We start from the raw sequence: 23,242 nt of genomic DNA on the forward strand, positions 1-23,242 counted from the left end.
GTAGGCTCCATGCAGGGAGCCCAATGTGGGACTCGATTCTGGGACTCCAGGACCATGCCCTGAGCCAAAGGCAGGTGCTAAACCATTGTGCCACCCAGGTGTCCCCATTTTAGCAAATTTTAGAAGTGATACAGGACAGAATTGGCAAGGCTGTGGGGCTGCAGGCGTTCTTATAAACTGCTGGGGGGTCTGCTGGAGGGCAATTCACTATACCTATCAAAAATCTTTAAAATGCATGTTCATGGCATCTGGGTGGCTCAGTGGTTGAACCTCTGCACGGAGCCTCCTTCTCCTTCTGCCTATGTCTCTGCCTCTTTCTGTCTCTCATGAATAAATAGATAAAATCTTTTTAAAAAAATGTTTCCTTCAATTATGCAATTTCAGTTATAGGAAATATCCTTTTAAAAAAAAAAGTATTATTATTTTTTAAGTAGGCTCCATGACCAACGTGGGGCCTGAACCCATGTCCCTGAGATCAAGAGCCACATGCTCCACCGACTGAGCCAGCCAGGTGCCCTGGAAATGTTCTTAAATTATCATAAATGTTGCCCCAAAAATGTGTACCTGGATGTCCAGGGAACATTGCTTATAACTGTTTCCATTTTGAAAAATTAGAAGCAAGTAAAATGTTCAAAATAGGGCAATAGTTAAATAAGTTATGGTGCATTTATCCAGAGGAATATCTTGTAGCTATTAAAAATGTTGAAGAATATTAATGTAGAAAATACACATTGGTAAATGAAGATATAAGGTTATAAGATAGTATTACAGTAGCATATGTTTATAAAAACAAAATGGTTATACTATAGACATTGCAAAACAAATGAAAGGAATACACCAAAATTTGACTCTTGATGATGGGATTTTTTTTTCTTAATTTTTTTTTCTGGGGTCTCATCTGTATTTTCTGTATTTTTTCCCATAAAAATGTAATGTTTGGGAAGGGAAAAAACAATTTTCTTTAAAAATAAAAAGTAAAAGTCCAATCATCAGAAGGAGTGGAACTTAGTGAAGACATACATTCATTTTTTAGACTTCCTCCAGGAGAAAACTTCCTATCAGAGTTCCTGTCTGGTTTTTAATTTTGTTTATACTTCTGTTTTAAAAAAATCTAAAAAGGAATGTATTCATATCAGTGTTTTCATGAAGTTTACATTTTTCCTGCCAGAAGGTGTTGTGATGCCGGAGTGAGCACATGAAGTAGACATTGGAACTCCTCAGATATGGAGGTTGGCATAAGTTTGAGGGAGAGCAGATTTTTAATCAAAGAAGTAAAAACTCCAACCTCCCATACATTTTCTTTAAACATAAATTTGAGACGTGGGATATCACCATGGCATTTGGGTTACTCCTAAGTAGAGACTGGCTCAAAATGCTCACTCTGCCCATCACACAGAGGTGCATGTGGGAATCCTTCATTTTCTGTCAATATTTCTGAACTTGTCTGGCTCCACTGATTTTTTTTTTTTTTTTTTACTTGAGAGAGAGAGAGGGAGAGAGAGCAAGAACAAGAGATAAGGAGCACAAACGAGGTGAGGGACAGAGGAGAGCTCTGTCCTGGGATCATGACTTGAGCCAAAGGCAGATGAGAGATGCTTAACCAACTGAGTCACACAGGCGCCCCTGGCTCCGTTGATTTTTTTTTTTTAAAGAGTATTATGTTTAGCTACCTACCCATATTAATGTATTTTTATTTAAAAAAAAAAACCAAAAAGGATGAATATGACCTATTCATCCAATGGCATAGTGTTTGGGAGTGACAACAAATGAACTCAAACCACATCTGATGACATGGATGAATTTAAAATATAGAACATCAGAGAGCCTGGGTGGCTCAGTGGTTGAGCATCTCCCTTTGGCTTAGGTCATGATCCCAGGGTCCTGGGATCAAGTCCCACATCAGGCTCCCTGGAGGGAGCCTGCTTCTCTCTCTATGTCTCTGCCTCTCTCTGTGTGTCCCTCATGAATAAATAAATTAAAATCTTAAAAAACAATATCAAGAGAAAGTCAATTGTAGAGGAATATATATACAGTAGGAATTCTAATTATATAAATTCCAAGACCAGGTGAAGCTAACCAATATACTGTTTAGGGGATATATATGTATGTACTAAAACCACAAAACTGAGCCTCATCCCAATCTTATGATGTAGAACCCCATTTTACAGGTAAGGAAACTGAGTCTACAGTGGGTAAGAATATTGCTCAAGATCACACAACCACTAGGTGTCGGGACCTAGAGCTGAATGAAAGCCTCTGGCTCCATTGCCACCATCTTGACCACTCTACAACCGTGCTCTCAGTGTGCTTCTGGATCAGGATTTTTTTTTTCTTTTTAAAGAATGCAGTTAACCCTTGAACAACGTGATGGGCAGGGGCACTGACCCGCTGTGCCATCAAAAATTTGTGTATAACTTTCAACTCCCCCAAAACTTAACTCATAGCCTACTGTTGGCTGGAAGCCTTGCCAATACCGTATATAGTTAATTAACACATATGTTCAATGTTATATGTATAATGTACTGTATTCTTACAATAAAGTAAGCTAGAGAAAAGAAAATGTTAAGAAAATCATAAGGAAGGGGAAACACATCTGCAGAACTGGACTGTGCTTCCTGGGAAAATCTGCATGGTTCAAACCCATGTTGTTCAAGGGTGAACTGTGGCTGTGGTTTCGGTTGACCCCTCCTTCCTGCCTTTGTGAAAGAAAAGGGCATCGAGCCTTGCTTGCAGCTACAGAAGCCAACTTGTGCCCTTTGGAGAAAGTCACTGAATGCTCTCTGCCTGCCTTCACTTTTGTGAAGGTCAATCTCCTTCACTTTTGCTCAGATTTATTTCTCCTTCAAACCCCACCAACACCAATGGTTCAAATCAAAGTCAGACTGAGTTCTTAATTGCTCTTCTGGACCAGGACCTTTTGGTTGACTCCATGGGCTGCTGCTCAATGTTTCAACTTGTTCCAAGATCCTGTTCTGGCTACAAGGAAAATAGAACTAGAAAACCCTCCCAAGGCAACAGTGGTAGAGACATAAATGATCTCAGGAATGCGGTTGACCAAAGGATGTGCTCTGCTGTCCTTTCATTATCTGAGGCTATACTTTCCCTGGCTCAGCGGGCACAGTAGCTGCATGACTCAGAGATGCTAGTGTAAGCTGATAGCCCAAGGACTTAGGCACCTTGGTTCCCTTCCAGTTCCGCTTCTGATTTACTGTGCAACTTTTGGGTGGATCCCAACCTACTTTGACGTCCGCTAATGTACTTATGAAATGAGAGATGAGTAATTCTAATGCTTTCTGGATGCATTATAATTCTTGCAGCAAGCTGGCTGCGCCAGGGGCAACCTTCTCCACCCCAGAACAGCTGTACACTCAGTAGGGAGGACCTCACCCCCCAGTGTGAGTGTGTGGGGATCAGATCTGCCCCGTTTTGTCACCTATAGGCCAGCCGTCCCAGGCCTGATGCGTTTCTCTGGGCAGCTCAGTTTCCTGCTCTCAGATCATTTCACACCTTTTCCAGTTCTTTCAAAACTCACTCAGATCTTTTACCCCGCTCCTCTTGCTCATTTTCAACAAATATCCCTTTTCACTCCCCCCTCCCCCAAAAAAGGAATCAGGTCAGAATTGTCTAATCTTCCTAATACCAAAATTAACCTCACTGTGCCTGTACCTCACCTACTCCACCTTCCCTCCCGCATGCAGCCAGTGGCCCCGGTGATACACCCCAGTGCTGGGGACACATCCTCTCCTACCCTTTCTGTTTCCCCCATGAAAGATAGCATAGCTTTTCTTTCTGTGCCTTTACGGTTTTTTGTCTTTGATTTTCAGCAATTTTATTTTATTGTTATTGTAGTTCATTAAACTACTGCCTGCCTGTAGTTTTATTGAAAAATAGTTTCCATCTGGATTCCACAGTTAAATGACTTAGGAAGTTGTCTAAGATGAGGACGACCACCCGAGTGAGTCTTCTTACTTCATTCTGTAGCTCCTTGAGACCCAAGACCGCGTACCCCATCAGGCCATGATATTTACACAGAGCCCTGCTAAATCAGAGTACTTCAAGTGCTTTCTCTACTCCCTTCATAAATATTTACCGGGGATCTACCATGAGCCAGGCACGGAGCTGGGTGCTGGAGATACAGAGGACGGCAAGACCCAACAGAGCCCTGTGCTCTTTCAGCTTCCAGTGGCACGGGGAGGTGGGTGTGACCCTCTTTCAGAGAGAATGTTCTTTTGCTTTGAGCAGACAGCTAGAGTGAAGGTGAACAGTCTTCTCCCACCTGGTGTTGATTGAGCTCACTCCAAGCTCAAAGATGGGTGTGATGGGTGTCCATCTTTGTGAGGACCCCATTTGCAGTTGACTCTGACTCCTGGGAAGTAAGCTGGGGGGTGAGGGTAAGGGTCCCCAGTGAAAGTCTGGAAGTCACTAAGCCCCTCCTCTGTAGTGGGCTTTCCCAGGAAGATGAACCTTGAAAGCATTTTTCAGCTGCTCAGTGAGAGCTTCCGAATCAGCAAATCCCTTGAATGGAAAAGAAGCACCTAGTGTGTCTCCCACTGGTGCGTTTCTACTTTCTCTGTGAACTTAGCTCCTGAAGCTCAGCATGCCTTCAGGACCCTGGGACACTGGTTTTTGAGTCCCAGCTCTTGGCTTCTGAGCCCCATGGCCTGACTTCTCCATCCTCCAGGCCTGTCTGCTTGCCCAGGGACAGATGCCTCAGAGGAAGACACAACTCAGAGCATCAGGCTCATGGCACTTCTCTCACTTGGGCCCTGTGTCCTGCCTGTCTTGGTAGCTCTATAATGCCTTGAAACTGCCTGTGATTTAATTCAGTTTTCTGTTCGTTCTAGGCAGAAACATTGCTGTAATACAACTTAGTCTGACATGGCCCAAAGGGCGGGGGTGTCCTGGGACAAATGCCATGTTAATGATTGGAACTGTTTGTTTCACCCCTGCATTCATCACCCCTGTTATGCTTGCAAAAAGTGCACACACCTTTTGCAAGCATCTCTTGCCATCCCCTCTTCCCTGCATGTCAGGGATTCCTGCTGTCTTACCACTCCTTGCCCTCTTGAGTGGAAAATGTAAAGTAAAGATTGTTTTCCATTCTAACAGTTGCATGGGTGTTGGCAGATGACATTTATCAGAGCCCGTGACTGGATGCGGTGGAATTGGTTGTGTTCTTGGTGTTAGTTAATTCAGGTTCAGGTCCTCTGATGAGTTGTTAGTTTGGTTTGGTTTGGCTCTCTCTCTAATGAGAGAGAAAGCCTGAGACTTTCTTCTTAGTTTCTTCCCACAATGTTTTGCAGCGTGGAGGAACTCACTGGAAATTAGAAGTGGAAATCATTCTGGCTTCCCTATTTTTATAGAATCAGCCCTGAGATTTTTGCCTGGGAATGGGACAAATATTTAAGCAAATTTAATAGTGTTATAGGGGTTTGGTTGTGTTTTAGGCACGGGCATTCCACGCTACTTATCTACATCACCGAAGCTCACAGCATCCTAACTTATGGTGGCAGTTTTATTTTTTGTTTAAGCACCCATGAAAATTTAAACAGAATTTATTGTTGTCTTTGACTACATACTTTACACATTTTATTCATTTACTTCTTACCATAACCCTATGAGGCTGGTATTAATTTTTCCATTTAGACCTTGACACAGCTAATGAGTAGCAGAACAAAAATGGAATCCAACTGTATCTGATTCCCAATCATGGTACTTAGCACCCCTGCTCTGCTGCTTTCCACACGGCTGTTCCTGCCACGAGTATTATCTGCCCTCCTGAGACTTATCTTTGCAGAATTGCACAGGAGATAATCCACTTCATCCCAACTGATTTATGTTAAAGAATGAGATTGTGTAACCTTTATTGCTAGGCAAACACCGTATCTGGGCAAGACCAGACTTTCTGAGGAATTCCCATCTCCTTAGGACAGAATATGTGGCAACTTATTTTGGCAAATACAAGCTGATGTATTATTAACTTACTATGAGTCAGGATGTATGGTTTGTGTGAATTTTGATTAATTTGATATCTTGAAACCAGAACTGCAACAAATAAATTAACTGTGAAGTAATTTATTATATCTCTTATTCTTGATTTCAGGCAAGTCTAATTAGCATTAACAGCACTTGTACAGAGATGGGCAATTTTGACAATGCTAATGTTAGCGGAGAAATAGAGTTTGCCATTCGCTATTGCTTCAAAACCTGTTCTTTAGAAATATGCATCAAGGCCTGTAAGAATCTTGCCTATGGAGAGGAAAAGAAGAAAAAGTGCAATCCGTAAGTTTCTTTTTCTAAGTTTTGACATTAGATGAAAAGCATACTGGGTCTAAAGTTTATACGGAAAGTTAGAGTCCCAAAATAACCAAGACAATTGTTTAAAAGAACAGAACTAAAAAGACCTATTGAGAATTATTTTGAAGCTGTTGTAATTCAAACAATGGGTTATTGATGCAAGGATAGATAAGGAGGTCAGTCGAGCAGAATCAGGAGTCCAGATGCAGACCATAGCCTACTTGGGCACTTCTAGGATCAAGGGACTATTAGAAATCAGTGCAGAAAAAGATGAACTTCAATGAATGGTGTTGGGAAATTTGACTTCTCATAGAGGAAAAATCAAGCCAAAAATCTATCTCACATAATCCTGAACAGATTAAAAATTTTTTCCAATTGATATGAACTGATACCTCCTCATTTTAGCTTGCATTTCCCTGATTACTAACAGAGATAAGCAACATCTTATAGATGCATTAGACACATAGGGTTCTCCTTCTGTGAACTTCCCATTTGTTTCTTTTGGCATTTTTCTATTGGGTTGTTTGTTGTTTTTGTGTTTATTTACAAGAATGTGGGGGTTTTTAAAAACCCATTTTGAATATGACTCTTCATTGATTATATGTATTATATATATATATTCTAGTTTTTACTTGTTTTCTAACATTGTTTATGATGGCTTTTCTTGAAGAGAATCTGATGTCAAATTTATCCGTCTTTTCCTTTAAAATGTCTATATTTTGAGTCTATAGAAAAATCCTACCTGAAGGTTATAAAGACATCCTTCTTTATTTTTGTCTATTAGAGTTTTTTTCATACTTAGATCCTTTCACATTAGAACTGGAATTGGTTTTCTGTGTATGGTTTCAAGTGAGGATCACATCTTTGCCTTTCTTTTTTCCTACACAGAAAACTTTGAGCGCACTGTTTTTAATTACTAGCTAGGGAAAGGAAATGGATTGTTGGTCTCACCAAACTCTCCTCTGCTCTGAAACCTTCAGTAGCTCCTCAATGCAGTATGGATGACATGTATTGCTGTAGCACTATGGTTCTCCGTAACAGGGTCCTTCTAGTCCTAGAAGTTTCTTAACTTCTTTTATTCCCCCAACTTATACCTTTTGCTCCAGAAAAATTGGAATAGTCATTATTCCAAAGCTATCCCCTGACTTTTTCCAAAGAGAGGCTTTCCTCATTTTTGTGTTGTGATTACTTTCCCTACACGACTCCCACAAGTAGCAACCATAATTCTGTCCATTCTTCAGACTCCTGACCAGTCCTATCAGAGACACTTATTCTGACTGTCACTGTTCACACATGCTGAGCCTTTCTTATAATTCTCTTTTAAAAAAATTATTTATTCATTCAGTAAGACAAATGGAAAGAGGCAGAGACGTAGGCAGAGGGAGAAGCAGGCTCTCTGTGGGGACCCTGATGCGGTACTCAATCCCAGGACCCCTGGGTCAAGCCCTGAGCCCAAGGCAGATACTCAACCACTGAGCCACCCAGGTGCCCCTCTTGTAATTCTCAAAAGGACTATAGTGAGGAAGTTGAGAGTATGGACATTGAACCCTGGTCCACCATTTATGTGGTTTGACTTTGTTAGGCAGGTCATTCAATCTCCTAATACCTCACAGTAACACGGGATGATAATAGAACCTACTTCAAAGGATTGCTGTGGTGTTTCCTTGAATTTGCCCATGGTGAGCCTTCAGAACAGTGTCTAGAACATGATAAACATTCAACAAATATTAAGCAGATGAGTCACGAAGTAGACCTGTAAATCCACATGGGGACCCTCCTGGAGCTTTGGCCAAATACTCAGAGCTCATATGCAGGACAAGATGTCATGAAGTCTATCACAGCCTGGTTACTGGGGGTGGTGAGCCACTGGGTGTGGCACAGTGCTGAGGGAGATGGGAGCTCTAACCAGCCAGAGTGGGGACTGCTGGACCGCCAGGCATTCAGTGGGCTGCAGTGGTACGGCTGCTTGACCCCAGAGTGGGGGCTACTTCAACTCACCCTACCTAAGCAACACCAAGCCTTGACAGGGTCAGATTGAGTTTCCTGTCAGTGAAATGCCTCCTAGAACAAAACTCAATACTTTTTAAAGGAAAAACAGCCCAGAGAGGATTCTGGGAAGGTGGCAGGTGGGAAGTGCCAGGAAGCTGTCTCCCCTTGTAAGACATCAACTGCACTGGTAGAAGGTGTCTGATGGCACTGTTTTGGAACTGCAGTCTATTGAAGGCTTGTAACTTCCAGTGGAAGGCTTGGATGGCACATTGGGTTAATTTCAGTTAATTTCAGCTCTTAGCATAATAGCAGCTCTCCATCTCCCCGCTCCCAGCCACATGGCAGGCAACCATGCCAGTGTTCCCAGAGCAGCTTACACACAGCTTACAGGAGTCAGCATGGGCAAAAAGAGGCTTTTGTCCTCCAAATATCAGAGATGTGTGCTCTGACAGCAGACTGCTGCTTCTAATCCCAGACATGCAGACCCAGAGGCAGGTGGCCATTGTGGCATCTCCGGTTGTTGGGATCCCTTCCCATCCAGGGATCCCTGCTGCTTCTAATCCCAGACATGCAGACCCAGAGGCAGGTGGCCATTGTGGCATCTCCGGTTGTTGGGATCCCTTCCCATCCAGGGATCCCTGCTGCTTCTAATCCCAGACATGCAGACCCAGAGGCAGGTGGCCATTGTGGCATCTCTGGTTGTTGGGATCCCTTCCCATCCAAGCCCTCAGGAGGACTTGCAGCAGATTTCTCATCAGATACTTTGCAGCCAGAGGGCAGTCAGTAGATATATTTAAAGTGCTAAAGGGGAAAAAAAACCCCATGTCAACCAAGAATCCTATATCCAGCAAAACTATGCTTCAAAAGCAAGGGAGAAACTAAGACATTCTCAGATAATCAAAAGGTGAAGGACTTTGTTGTGTGAGAAATAAATGCTTGAGGGAGCCCTGCAGGGTGAATGAAGTTAGTATAGGTGAAGCTAGTATTATTTAACAGTGCTATGTACTTCCACCTTTGTTTTCCATGTGACTTAAGAGATTAATATATTTTTTAAAACTATTTGTCTCTTATTATTGCTGTTACTTTGGTTTGTAATGCCACACTCTGTTTATTTTTTAAGATTTTATTTATTTATTCATGACAGACACACAGAGAGGGAGAGAGAGGCAGAGACACAGGCAGAGGGAGAAGCAGGCATGGGACTTGATCCCGGGTCTCCAGGATCAGGCCCTGGGCTGAAGACAGCACCAAACCGCTGAGCCACCCGGGCTGCCCACCACACTCTGTTTTTGACCTAATTTTAAAAGACTATTGCATTTAAAAGAATGACTAGTTTGTGATTTTGGTCACACCAGTGTAGAAAGGTGTAATTCTGCAAACTTGGCATTGCAAAGAGGTGAGGCTGGCACTATGAAGGAGCAGAAGTTTTGTTTGCTGTTGAAGTTAAGATGATATAAATTCAAATTAGAGTGCTATACCTCTAGGATATGAAATTTAATCCCCCTGGTAAGCACAAAGAAAACAGCAGAATATATACAAAAAGAAATGAGAATCAAAATTTAACATTTCATCACAAAATTCAGCTAAATACAAAAGAATTGGACACCTGGGTGACTCAGTTGGTTTAACAGCTGACTCTTGATTTTGGCTCAGATCATGATCTCAAGGTGTGGGATCAAGCCCTGCCTAGGGCTCTGTGCTCAGTGGGGAGTCTGCTTGAAATTCTCTCCCTCTCCTTCTGCTCCTTCCCCCTATTCATGAGAATGCTCAAGGTCAGTGTCTCTCTCAAATAAATAAATAAATCTTTCAAAAGTGAATAAATACAGAAGAATGAATACAGTACTGAAGTAAATGAGAGACACCAAACCTAGAAGGTGTACAGAAACAAATAACAAATGACGGAAGCAAATCCTTCTTTATCAATAATTACTTCCAATGTAAATGATCTAGACTCTCCAGTTAAGAGGCAGACATTGTCAGAATGGATAAAAACACAGGATACAACGGTTACCAGAATCAGTAATCACTGCCATCACTAAAGCTGCCGGAGGAGGGGTGCTTGGGTGGCTCAGTGGTTGAGCCTCTGCCTTCGGCTCAGGGTGTGATCCTGGAGTCCCAGGATTGAGTCCCACATTGGACTCCCTGCATGGAGCCTGCTTCTCCCTGTGCCTGTGTCTCTGCCTCTCTCTCTGTGTGTCTCTCATGAATGAATGAATGAATTAATGAATGAATGAATAAATAAATATTTATTTATTTATTTATTTATTTATTTATTTATTTATTTATTTATTTATTTAATTTATTTTTTTTTAAAGCTGCCAGAGGTGCCAGAAAGGGCAGTGTCAGGACCTCACTGGAGGGCTCAGTCTAGAACAGGATTTCAGGGGATAAGCAGAATGCATGTAGAGAGTCCCCACAAGGGAACAGTAAAAGGTGAAGCATATACTTTCTAGTTCCACTTTTTTTTTTTTTTTTGGTGGGTTGGAGGAGGTGATAAGTGTAGGGAAGACAAGCTGGCCCAGGACCTCCGCATCCAGGCAGATTAGAGAATCTGCCACCTGTGGAACCTCAACAACGCAGCCTCTGGTTCACCAAATGGCAGGTCATGAGCGATGTGGATGCTAGGCGTAGGGCATGAAGAAAGCAAGGGAGCTTCACACCCCCAGCAACATTCCAGAGACCATGTAAACCAGAAGCTGGCATTGTTCTCTGTCAGGGGAGGCCACCAAGCCCTTTCTGTCAACCCCAAATCTAGTGGGAAGCAGGGTAAAGAAAATGCTGATATATGATCCTCCTCCTGAGCCCCTGTCTCCTTCCCCTCACCCCCTTCCTGAGCTATCACTTTGTTCCGTCTGTGTTTGGCCACTAGGTACGTAAAGACCTATCTGCTGCCTGACAGATCCTCCCAGGGAAAACGCAAGACTGGAATCCAAAAGAACACAGTGGACCCAACCTTTCAGGAGACCTTGAAGGTACTTGCTGGACAAATACCCATGTGCTAAGTCTCTCCATCCCAGGCTGGGCACGTGGGGCCAGAGTTCAGCACAATGTTCTTCCAAAGTCTTGAGTCAGTTAAATATAAGTACAGACACTTATACGTTTCTGTAAGGCTCTGTCAATCAGTGGCAAGTTGGTGGAAAATAAATGTCAGCCTTTGTACAGGAAAAGTGCAGAGTCTGCCAGACTTGAGAATGGTTTTTGGTTAATGATTTCTGAGAAAATGGTGAAAAAGGACCTGGCTGCCTCTCAATCTCTAAAATTGGTTTGTCCTGTTCAATTTTTACGACCCTCAGAGAGGTACTCTCAAGCAGACCACCCTGAACTACTGAGTTACTACTTTCATGAAAGTGCTGCTTTATTGTAATCATCTGGCACACCTAGGTTTCTTCTTATTTTATGAGAAAAGTAGTCCTCTTTATTTTGTAAAGATTTTATTTGTTTGAGATGAGAAGGCACGAGCGTGCGCATGAACAGGGGGAGGGGCAGAGGCAGAGGGAGAAGCAAGCTCCCTGCTGAGCAGGGGACCCCATGCTGGTCTTGGGATCACAGGACCCTGGGATCACAACCTGAGCTAAAGGCAGATGCCTAACTGACTGAGCCACCCTGGCACCCCTGAAAGAAAAGTAGTCATCTTATGAAAAACATTTTGTAGAGGAATTGTTTGGTTTTTCACTTTCTTTGGTGCTAAGACATATGATTTGTGATATAGGGAGCGACTATGGCAATTTAGGGTGGACAGTTGGAGACAATGTCTGGCAGAGATGTAGGAGGCTGTAAGCTGGAAGAACAGTCCAGATGCACAGGGACGTACCCAGTCAAGGCTGGTTAGCCCAGGGATTCCATGTATCAAGTCTGTACAAGGAGAGGGCTTGGTTTGCCTTCCTTGGCAAGTAGGGGTATTTCTGAACTCCCAGCCAGGGACTGTCTGGCCATCTGGCAGGAGTCCCATTGGTTAATAATAAAAGCCATTGTTTTCTGTGTCTCTGCTGTGGCCAAGTGCTTTAAATACCCCTGAGCTAGGTATTAGAATCTTTGCTTACCAAGGAGAAAACTGAGGCTTATGGTGCAATCAGAATTACAGGTCTAACTCACGGTGGACTAGCGGTCCTTCACCAGATTTATGGTCATAGGACTTCCCTCAAAGGATTTTTCAAAAAAAAAATATGCTATGATTCAGCAGGTATGGGTGGGGCCCAGGGCATCGCTATCAGAGACCCCTCTGGTAGCAAGTCAGTAGACCCTGGTCTTGGTGTGGTTTTGCTCACGTACCTGCTGAAAGAGCTTTAAAAAGCTATGTGTCCCCTCTCACATTTTAAGTTATATCTAAAATCACCCGTTGTAAGTTGAATGAAGGTGTTGTGTACTAAACAGGTAAACAAATAGTTCACATTTTATGAAATGAGATGAAGGAGAGGATTGAGTTTGTTTTAGATATTATTTGGTTTGATTTTTAAACTTTTAACCACTTTATTTAAAATACATGCAGAATCTCAAGGAAATCTCCTAAACTTTTAATTCATTGATTTTACCCAATATCTTGTGGATTTTTAGGTTGTCCTGGGAAACTCTCCAGGTACATTGAAGAGAATCCATGTCTGTCATTTATTCTAAAGTCTAGAAACCAATCCTCAAGATTTTCTAAGCAGAGCACTCCATGGGCAGCCTTCCTGCACTCCAAGGGGTGCTGGTACCCCCCTCGAAGGCCCCTTAGGAGGCCTTGGAAGGAGGAAACGCAACACTTGACCTGGAGACTTTGGGTGCTTCCATATAGCTGTTGTCTGTGTTCCTGGGGCTGGGTAGTGAGCCCACCGCCTGCACGGACTGCCTTGTGGGCGTAACAGGGTGATGGGGGAAAGGTCTGCTTAAAAGGCAGTTCACTCAATCAAAAGGAATAGCCCTGTTTGTCAGAGGAGGGCCACTTGTGTGTGAGGACCCCTGAGAAGCAGGGCTGCCCCGTGCATGGGGTGCATGGAGATCACGCAACTGCCCCAGGAGGGCGGGCGTGGGGGCCAGGCAGCTGCCCTCCCAGGGACAGCTCTTTCTCCGAGGGAGCAGGTGCAGTGCCAGGAGCTGTCAGCCTGGGCAACAGGGTGGAGGGAACAACCGGGTGAGTTTTGAGTTTAAAGACAGACTAAGGAATGCAGGGCAGAGTCAGAAAGGGCCACGGATGCCTGGCTGGCTCAGGGGGTAGAGCGCAGAAATTTGATCTCAGGGTTGTGAGTTTGAGCTCCATGTTGGGTATAGAGATTACTTAAAAAAAATCTTTTTAAGAAAAAGATTAGGGATACCTGGGTGGCTCAGTGGTTGAGCATCTGCCTTTGGTTCAGGAAGTGATCCCAGGGTCCTGGGATCAAGTCCCGCATCGGGCCCTCTGCAGGGAGCCTGCTTCTCCCTCTGCCTATGTCTCTGCCTCTCTCTCTGTGTCTCTTATGAATAAATAAATAAAAATTTTTAAAAAAAGAAAAAGACTGAAAAAAAAAAAAGAAATGGGCAATGGACTTCAGGGAAACCCACTAAAAATCAGCCCAAGGTGATAGAGGGATGTGGTTTCTGAGCACAATGGGTACAGATAATCCCAGAGGGAAGAAGAGGAGGGGCAGGTGGGGAAGGCAGCCTGGCCACCCAGGGTTTGCTGGCCTGGGTGGGGGGGGGGGGATGTAGCAGGGCAGACAGGGCTATTTGGGAGGCCGAGGGAGACAGGTTACAGCTTCTCCACACACCTGTCTCTTCCCTGTCGTTCATCAGCTGGAAGGGCACTAACCTAACAGTGCTCAGTGAGGCTCACGGAAACCAATGCAGCCGCTCTGAGTGGGTGCGAAGGTCTCGGCCTGCAGTGTGACAGGCAGGTACCTGGAGGAGCCAGGATGCAGTGCCCCAGGAGAGCTACAAGCTCTGAGCCTGGTGTTTCCCCTGCAAACTGGTGATTGCTCGCACTGCCCTCTGGAGATGCTTCTGGAAGCTAAGGAGCAATGTAACTAAAAGCCTGGTACAAAGGCTCAGTAAACTGTAACTTCTGTTCATTGTTGAGAAAATCCAAGGAACAACTTGGAACAGGCTCTTGGGAAGCCTGGCTGAGACGCTGGCCTTTGGGGTGGGGAGCACTCTCACTTGGGGCCTTTGGCCTCTAGTCCTCCTTACCTGGAGGGAGAAGGGGACCAGCTTTCTTGTTCTCTGGCTATGCTGAGGCTCCTGGGGCGGGGGGGGGGGGGGGGGGGGGGGGGGGTCTTGCGGGGATGGTGAAGAAACAGCTCCCTGTGACCCTGAGCGCAGGCCCAGGCCCCGCATGCCCTCCAAGGGCCTTGTCCTTCTAGGCAAATAAATGCCCACACTAATAACTCATGTTTTACATTAAACAAAACAAAAAAAATCCTAGCTTTCAGTATTTTTGAACAACCCTGGCCAGGCAAGTTCAGATCCTGAGCAGGAACAGATCTTGACCTCAGCTGGTTGAGGACTTTCATCCTTGCCTTGGGGACAGATCTTGACTGTGGGAGGGGACTTTGCCCCTGCCCAGCCTTTCCCCCTAGCCAGGCTGGTGGAGAGGTTGTTCTGAGTTGGAGAAAGCAGGGACCGCCCACCCACCCCTCCAATTGGCTCAGCTCACCCTGACCACACCAAGACGGTCACCAGCCTACAGGAGGAAGGCTCTAGTGGGCCCGGCGGGGAGGGGGCTGTGGGTTCCCAGAGGCTGTGGGTGCAGGGGGCTGTGGGTGCAGGGTGCCGTGGGCCAGGGACCCAGACTCACTGGCGCTGCTCTGACTTTGCAGTACGAGGTGGAGCCTGCCCAGCTGGCGACACGGTGGCTGCAGGTCTCTGTATGGCACCTGGGCACTCTCACCCGGAGGGTGTTTCTTGGAGAGGTGACCATCCCTCTGGCCACATGGGACTTTGAAGATAGCACGACACAGTGTTTCTGCTGGTATCCGCTGAGGGCCAAGGTGACTGCGCTACCCCACCCCCACCGTGAAAACAAAACTCACTTTTCAAAGGGATTGGAGCCAAGACAACCTACCAGGGGAGCCTTGGCCCCGGGACACAGCGTGCTTGCCTGGCTGGGACTCCCCAGTGGCCAGGCTGGGCCAGGGGCTAGGGGAGGGGCAGGCGCTGGGAGGCCACGGCGGCCAGGAGCGAGGAGCTGATTGAGGGCCTGCTCACAGGCGCAGGGGAGGGGAGAGCCTGGGGGGAAAGTTCGCATTTCTTGGGGCAAAGTGCTTTGTGCTTTCTGTGCCAAGATCCAAGATTGGGAGAGAGGACATGTGCGGTAGTGGGGGAGGAGGAAGCGTGGGCTCCGTCATCCCCTAGAAATGACAAATGTCTCTGATCTCCCGCTACTGTCTCCTCCTGGAAGCCCTCCTGGCCCCCCTCTCCTGCCACCTTCCCTCTAGGTTCCTCTGCACGGCCTCCGCATCCATACCCCGCACCCTGTGCTCCCCCTTCTCAGAGCCTAGTCTGTCCTCACTCGTCACTTGGGATGTCGGCTGCGAACACTTTCTTCTATCCAAGGTCCCCCCCAAGACTTAGTGGAGACCCCGCCTCCTCCATGAGGGCTTTTCTGATTTTCCTTCTTCATGATTTTCCCTGACAGATGTACTTTCCCCCAGGATCCTGTACTTGGGTGCCCTGCCCGTCTTCTCCCTGTAGGACCCCCTGCAGTTCAAGACTAGCTGCCGACGAGGCTGGTGGCAAGAGGAAGAGCAGAGGTGCCAGGCTATAAGATGTCTTCCTAACACCAGCTAGTAGACAGTGACCACCCCTCCCACCAACACCCGGATGGGAGCCTCCTGCTTACAGGCCTGCCCTTTTGGTGACAGGAGGGGCCCAGGGGGTTAGCACAGGTTTTCCAGAAGCTGAGGGTAGAGGCAGCTTTATCTCCTCTGAGTGCCAGCTTCCTTCCTGGGAGGCAGCAGGGAGACCAAGAAGAGACACGATGGTGTAGACAGGGGCCAGCCGCACCCTCTTCTGGGACTTCTTGCTGAGTCCACTGACCTGGAGGGGCTCAATTTTATTTTATTTTCTTCAGACTCGGGCTGTGTGCAGGTTTTCTTAGGACCATCCTATGGGAATGTGCCAGGGCCTTTGAGCCCCCACACTGGCCCAAGCAGCCAAGTGGGCGGCTGGGGTGGGAATGGAGTCACCACAAATGGAAGACAAGCCAGTCCTACCATGGGCATGTCCACTCTACCCCAGGCTACTCCCCAGCCTGCAGAGGCTTTGTAGGGGTGAATGGGTGGGTTGGGTTGGGAAATGGGGCAATCAGAGGAGCCCAGAAGGTTCTGGAGGCGGAGGAATCTTGCCTCTGAGTTCTGTCTCTTGCCCCCAGGCAGAGAAAGTTGATGACAGCATTCTTCCGAATAATGGAGAACTAGCAGTCCGGGCCAAACTGGTCTTCCCTGCAGGGCCCAGAAAGTTCCAGGAGGCCCTAGAAGGTAGGTGGCCTCCAGTCCTGAGAATGTGCATCTGTTATTATGTCACTGTCTCCAAAGCCTGGAGCAGCAGGTGGGCTGAGCATTCCCTTTCTGCAACCCACTAATGCTGCAACACTCCAGCAACTTTCCAAGATGTGTTGACACTCAGCCTGGACAGTGGGTTCGTAGAACAGATGGTCTATAAGGGATATGAGGGACCCAAGCAGGCCAGGCCTTTGGTGCCCACTTTGCAGGGCTCTTAGGACACCAGTTCTGGGGCTTTCCTCCTGGGTGGGTGGGGGGAGGGGGCGCAGCTTGGACTGCCTCTCTGGAGCAAACCCTTCCGCTGCCACCCCTCTGGAAGAGGGTGCTCCCATGGCCACCAGTGTTAGTTGGGAGTGTGGCTCAAGAGTGCACCTCATAGCCCTGGGGCCTGCAGGGCTCTGAGTGAGTGCATCTTTGATCCCAGGTTACATGAGCTGTTGCCCAGCAAGAGAAGGGATCAAGGACAGGCTCTCAGCGACTTTATAGAACATTTCATAAGGTTAAATACAGTGGAGTGTATGGAGGAGATGAAGGTGAAGAAAGCACACACAATTCCATGATGTGTTTAGTGATCTCGTTTGCTTGGAAAAGGAAAAGTTTGCTGCCAGAGCTCACGGGGCCACCAGCGGGCCAGCAGCCTCTGTGGTCACTGCCACCCCCTAATAGAGGTCTTTGGGCCCCTACTTTGCCAAAAAACCATCCCTGCACTAGACTAGAACCTCTATCCTTCCTCTTCTTGGATCCCTTATTATCTCTGCAGCTTCCCAGAATTCTAGTGACCCCTCCATTCTGTCACCACACTGGCCTTGTTGGACAGCACGTGAGCAGGGCCAGCAGAGCCTCCCCACAGCAGATACATTCCTCTTCCTCTCTGTCCTACAGCTCAGAGCTGTACCACACCCTCTCTGAGCTCTCACTTTTAGGGTGGTGGCATTGCATGCATGCCATGTGCAGATGTAGAGCTCACAGCAAATGCCAGCTTTCCTTCCAGGGACTGATTGGCCATCCCCCAACGGTCAGCTTTGTTTGGTCGTGCTGGGAGCCAAGAATTTGCCTGTGCGGTCAGATGGTACCCTCAACTCCTTTGTTAAGGGGTAAGTATTCTATTCAATCAACTATTTACTGATAAACTGTATATATATGCAGCATTCCACTTTCTATATAAAGTATAGCGAGCATAAGCCATTTTAAACTTGTATTTTAGCTTTCCTATGAAAATCCCACATAATGGGTTAAAGACTCCAATTTTCAAGAATTCATGGGAGTTGGACCTGCCAAGGCTAGATTTGGAACACTGCATTTTAACCCGAAACCCAGATCTTATCGGTCCTTGTTATTACATCAGCATTTTCTGACTCAGAGCTCAGACAGAGCAGCGTGGTTGGTACATATGCCCTTGCCTTAGCATCTCCTCCTGGATTAACAGGAAGACGGACTCCACTTATTCCATTCTTATTGGCTACATGTGTGTTCACCTCTAGACGTAAAGCAAGTATCATTAATTATTACACAGAATTGCCGTGTCCTCCGTCAGTGACATGATGGGAAATGATGGCTTACTATGCCAAGCTCTGAGTTCCTGTCCTCATGCCGCCACTTATCAGAGGGCCTTGGGCAAGTCCTGTGGCCCTTCTGAACTTATTTCCTGAGAACAGAGTTAAAATGAGAGATGTGTGTTCAGAGTCCTGGTCCCCGGGTAGCAGGTGTAAGCTATGCGTTGCCTGGTGGTCGGCATCCCAAGGAGGGATTAAGACAAGAACATTGTCCCGACCACCATGATCTAGAATCCCAAATGACCCTTAACATCTGGGGCAGAATCCGAAACATCCTTGCAAGAGGTCACATGGCCAATATGGCAATTTGCATTCTCCCTCCTGGCTCGGGATTTTTCTTTTGAATGTAGCCTTGGGTCTCACGATGGCAAGCGCTGCCAGGGGAGGGTGCTGGGCTGGGCACTCGAAGACTGTGGTCTGTCTCCCTCCTGCAGCTGTCTCACTCTGCCAGACCAACACAAACTGAAGCTAAAGTCCCCCGTGGCGAAGAAGCAGGCTTGTCCCCGGTGGCAGCACTCCTTCGTGTTCAATGGCGTGAGCCCTTCCCAGCTGAGACAGTCAAGCCTGGAATTAACCGTCTGGGACCAGGCCATCTTTGGTGTGAGCGACCGCCTGCTGGGGGAAGCCAGGCTGGGTTCTAGTAAGTCTGAGATACTTCGTGGGCCCAAGTAGCATGGTTTATACTCCACGAGTATCTTTCGTGGTGGTGGACACAGAAAGGACTTAATAAGGCTTCCGCGACGGCTGGTGATTTAACTGGCGTGGAAATGGCCTAACTTGCTGTAAATGGAGATTGCCACATCTAGCTCTTGCTCTACAATTGAGCAGTAATACGGCCAAGTATTTAAACAATTTAGATCAGATTTAGATCTGCTAAAGAAACAAAAACTACAGGCCTCAGAATGGGCCAGGTACAGTATTTGCTTTTGTTTCTGGTGTCAATCATAAAAGGATTAATTTCTTAAAGGAAAATAGCTTCTTAATCCAAACACATGGCAATTCAGAAAGTATTTCAGTAAGAGTGGGACAGAGGGACACTGCCTTTTCAGCACTGCTCAACTGGGTGCTGCAGGCCTTGTGTGGGGGACAGCCTTCTGTGGGGAGGGCCTGCCCACTAGGGGTGCCCCTCAAACACTGTGCTAACCAGAAAGACCCACACACATCTCCAGGACCTCCAACTGTGAGAACCTCTGAACAGTGTCCAGGGGCACCTGGGAGGGCTCATGTGCTTGAGCATCCAACTCGTGATTTCAGCTCAGGTCATGATGTCAGGCTCTCTGCTCAGCAGGGAGTCTGCTTGTTGCCCTCTCCCTCTGCCCTCCCTTCATTCTCAAATAGAAGAAATACTGTCCAAGGCACAACACAACCCCCCTTTCTATAACGGATGTCTGCAAACCTGGCCCCAGGTCTCAGACCACCCCACCAATCCGTAGCCATTGTAATGTGTTAAGATCGTCCAGTCCCCTTGAAGAGCCAACCCACAGGATAGGTCTTCTCCTTTCAAACTATATGAAAGGCAGCAGCTTTGGACTCTTGAGGCTACACAGTATTTAGGAATGAATGCCTGCTGTGTACTGTTCTGAGCATGGCGTTGGGGTGGAAGGTCTTGCTCATCCTCATCAGTGGTTGGCATTTTCGAATGGTCCTAAGTCGAGGTTAAAAACACTTTTAAACAGTTGGTCATTTTAAAAAGAAGAGGTAAATAAAAATTAAAAAAAAAAAAAAAAGGGATCCCTGGGTGGCGCAGCGGTTTGGCGCCTGCCTTTGGCCCAGGGCGCGATCCTGGAGACCTGGGATCGAATCCCACGTCGGGCTCCCGGTGCATGGAGCCTGCTTCTCCCTCTGCCTGTGTCTCTGCGCCTCTCTCTCTCTGTGTAACTATCATAAATAAATAAAAATTAAAAAAAAAAAAAAAAAAAAGAGGGTGGGTAAGGTGGCCCGCACATCACCCATCACACTAATTTGTCACTTCACTCCCATCACAGGGGAAAACGTAGCTGGTGGCAGGGACATGTGCTCACAGTCCGAGCTCCAGTGGCAGAAAGTTCTTTCTAGCCCCAATCTGTGGACAGACATGACACTCGTCCTGCACTGAAGCCAGAGTTCCAGTCTGCAGCAGGAAGGTTGGCTGGAGGCATGGGTGTGGACACATGGCTGGCACAGTCCCTGTGGAGCATGGACACTGTCTGCAGCTCTGGCACGGGGCACGGACCCTCTTCCATAGCCCTGTCTGTATTTATGTTCAACACAGCACTTGCTGATATTACATAAATAAGACTGTCTGGTTTCTGTGCTTTGAATAAAGGTTTGTTACCTCTGTCCTCCTGTTCTTAATCAAATAGTGGAAATTATGGCCTTGTTCTATGCATTTGAAGGAGAACTACTGGTAGGTATTCGGTCCCTCTTGTTCTGCTTGCTGGAGGGACTCCCATTTTGGGTTGGTCAGCACCCAGGATCCCACGGAGCACTGCCCCCCCACCCCCCGGCTGTATAGAGAGGAGGGGCCCTCCTGCCCCAATACGCAAGGACACACCCACTGCCACCTCTTGCCTTGCACATCTTTTATTTCTCAAATCTGTGGTGTGGGGTTCATCTGAACACAGCTCTTACCCAAAAAGGAAGAGGACACAGCCGAGCATGAAAAGTGAGCGAGAGCTGATGTTTCAGCAGGTTCGCAGGGATGAGGGAGACAACTGGCTAGGTCAGAATGGGTTCTTCTTGTGGAGACAACACCAGGTTGGAAGAGTCCCTTCATAGCTGGAGTCTGAATTATCCACACAGCATGTGTATATTTTGCAAATAAGCTCAGATAGGAAACTGAAATGTGCACAATTACATGCACACAGAACACTCAAAGACAAGTCATTTTTACAGATGTGATTACAGCAGTTAATCCCCCTCATTACCACTTCAGGTCACATCAGATCAAGTGCCATGGTTACATGGTTTTTAATACGTAATTCTTTTATTCTGTAAAAGGTAACAAAATATACAGAATGAAACTTTCCCTTTTTTAAACTAATGTTACAAACCCATATTGTCACATATATAAATACTATCCTCTACAGCTGATCATTAATTAGGTGTGAGTCCAACAATGTAGCCCTCTAACTGTTAAGCAAATGAACAAAAAACCCAAAAAGCCAACAAGTTTGTCCAAGGCTGAAGTGTCCTCTGTGTACAAAGGAACACAAGAAAAATCACCGCGTGTGCATGTGTGTGAGTGCTTTAGTCTGTTTTCAAAATTTTCACCTCTCAAAAAACAAATATACAAAGGAATTCTTCCTAGAAATCAAAAAAATCAATTTGAGCCAATTCCAAACAAAGTAATATGGCACGGAGTCTAAGCCATGGTGTGGTTTAAACACACTGCATATCTCGCGTCGCACATGTCAGCATGGGGTTTGTTAACTCAGACTTGACAGCATCTTCCCTACTTCAGTCCGTCCTGCTGCAAGCACAGAACAGGAAGTGATTGACAAGTGATAATAAAATCAGGCCTGTTTGGCACTATGATACAATTGGGAAAAAGAAACCATGGAAGCGCCCATCGATCCCAGCGCCAGAACATTCCCACTGAAACAACTACTGTCTTGTTAAAGGACCTGGAACACGACGGGGGAGGAGGGGGGGGGTTCCCTAGATTTACAAAACTACCCACACCGGCTCCAGAGCCTGACAGCGAGCCCCTGCACCCTGGCCTTACAGGGCCTCGAACTCATCAATCCGCTGCTTGGTGTTGCCCTGACGGATCTGCCGCAGCGTCTTGTACTTGTCCCGACCTTGCCTCATATTCTCATTGTGGATGATGTCATTGTGGGTCCTCTTGTTCTCATCTCTGGCCTGGGACAGCTCACTGGTCAGGGTCTGCAAGCGGAGGTGGCACAGTTCAGGGGGACCCAGGAGCAGCGGGAACTGGGGGAAATGGTTTCCCCCCACCCCACCCCACCCTGTCTACACCCCCACCGCCCCCTCACCATCAGCTGCCGTTGCACCCGCTCATTCTTCTCAGCCTCGGTGATCCGCTTCTCCTCGTTGCGGTCATCCATGATGCCCTCGCTGGACAGCTCAGCGCTGTAGCCCGTGTACTCCGTGCCCTCCTCCTGCAGGTTATCCTGCACGTGGTAGCTCACTGGCTCATAGACGGGGGGCGGTGGGGGTGGAGGGGCAGTCATCACCAGGTGCAGCTCCTCCTTGGTCTTTACCAGGTCATCCTGGGCTTCCTTGGCCTTGGAAAGCAACCAGTACAGAGGTGACAACTTGTCACACAGAGCAAAGCACATAAACCATTTTTGGAAGAATCCCCTTTTCTGTAAATGAAGGCTTCTGCACCTTCTCTCACCACTCCTCTCACCTCCCCTGGTGGGCTGGGTACTAGGGTCTTAACAGCCCAGAGCGGAGGCCAGTGGTGGGGACGGAAGATGGGGGAGGGCATGGTTGGGGACAAGCATTCCAGTGCAGGGCCTGCCCAGCCTCTTCCAAGTCTGGGGCTCTGGATCCTGGGAGTGGTTCTCAATCGTGCCCATGGCACCAAGAGAAAAACTCATGCCAGGCTTGACTTTTTTTTTTTTTTTTAAGAACCAGAATTAATTTCTTTCGGTCTCAAATTCTAATATATATTCATTGTATTAATTTTGAAACAAACCAAAATCCTCCAGCCACTAGAAAATGCCACCATCACATTGCAGAGTGCAGTTTTATCCTCTTCCCTTGTGTGGCCACTATTTATGACGCTCCTCACTGCCTGTGGGCACTGTGCTCAAGCACCCTCCTACCTGCTGTTACCCCTAAATCTTCCAGTAACCTCTCCTAGGTACACATCCCCAATCATGCCCACCTCATTACCACTCCGTCCCTGGAGGTGAGCTTAGTTTGAACCTCTTCTGCAACCAGCTTTTTCTCACTCCGTACTTTATAATGAACACTTTCTCCAAAAACCTAAGGATCCAACTT

The 23,242-nt window shown here is 46.8% G+C and overlaps 2 protein-coding genes across 9 annotated transcripts in view; one reads left to right on the plus strand and one right to left on the minus strand.

Annotated features, from left to right (window-relative positions):
* The window catches only part of SYTL3 (synaptotagmin like 3), a 93,641-nt gene extending 73,031 nt beyond the window's left edge, over window positions 1-20,610 (plus strand). For 6 of the 7 annotated variants that reach the window (XM_025422640.3, XM_025422636.3, XM_025422638.3 and 3 more), the window contains 7 exons: window positions 6,104-6,282; window positions 11,156-11,258; window positions 15,054-15,224; window positions 16,607-16,712; window positions 17,716-17,830; window positions 18,724-18,929; window positions 20,275-20,610. In XM_025422640.3, coding sequence (XP_025278425.1) covers window positions 6,104-6,282; window positions 11,156-11,258; window positions 15,054-15,224; window positions 16,607-16,712; window positions 17,716-17,830; window positions 18,724-18,929; window positions 20,275-20,384 — 990 coding nt within the window. In that variant the 3' untranslated portion in view covers window positions 20,385-20,610. The remainder of the gene's footprint in view (window positions 1-6,103; window positions 6,283-11,155; window positions 11,259-15,053; window positions 15,225-16,606; window positions 16,713-17,715; window positions 17,831-18,723; window positions 18,930-20,274) is intronic. The other variant, XM_025422641.3, reaches the window with a different exon arrangement.
* A 225-nt stretch (window positions 20,611-20,835) lies between these two features.
* The window catches only part of EZR (ezrin), a 51,139-nt gene continuing 48,732 nt past the window's right edge, over window positions 20,836-23,242 (minus strand). For both annotated transcript variants that reach the window (XM_025422642.3, XM_025422644.1), the window contains 2 exons: window positions 22,267-22,518; window positions 20,836-22,156 (listed from right to left, as the gene is read on the minus strand). In XM_025422642.3, the coding sequence (XP_025278427.1) occupies window positions 21,992-22,156; window positions 22,267-22,518 (417 nt within the window). In that variant the 3' untranslated portion in view covers window positions 20,836-21,991. The remainder of the gene's footprint in view (window positions 22,157-22,266; window positions 22,519-23,242) is intronic.

The sequence above is a fragment of the Canis lupus genome, chromosome 1 (genome assembly GCF_003254725.2).
Source record: "Canis lupus dingo isolate Sandy chromosome 1, ASM325472v2, whole genome shotgun sequence".
NCBI lineage: Eukaryota > Metazoa > Chordata > Mammalia > Carnivora > Canidae > Canis > Canis lupus.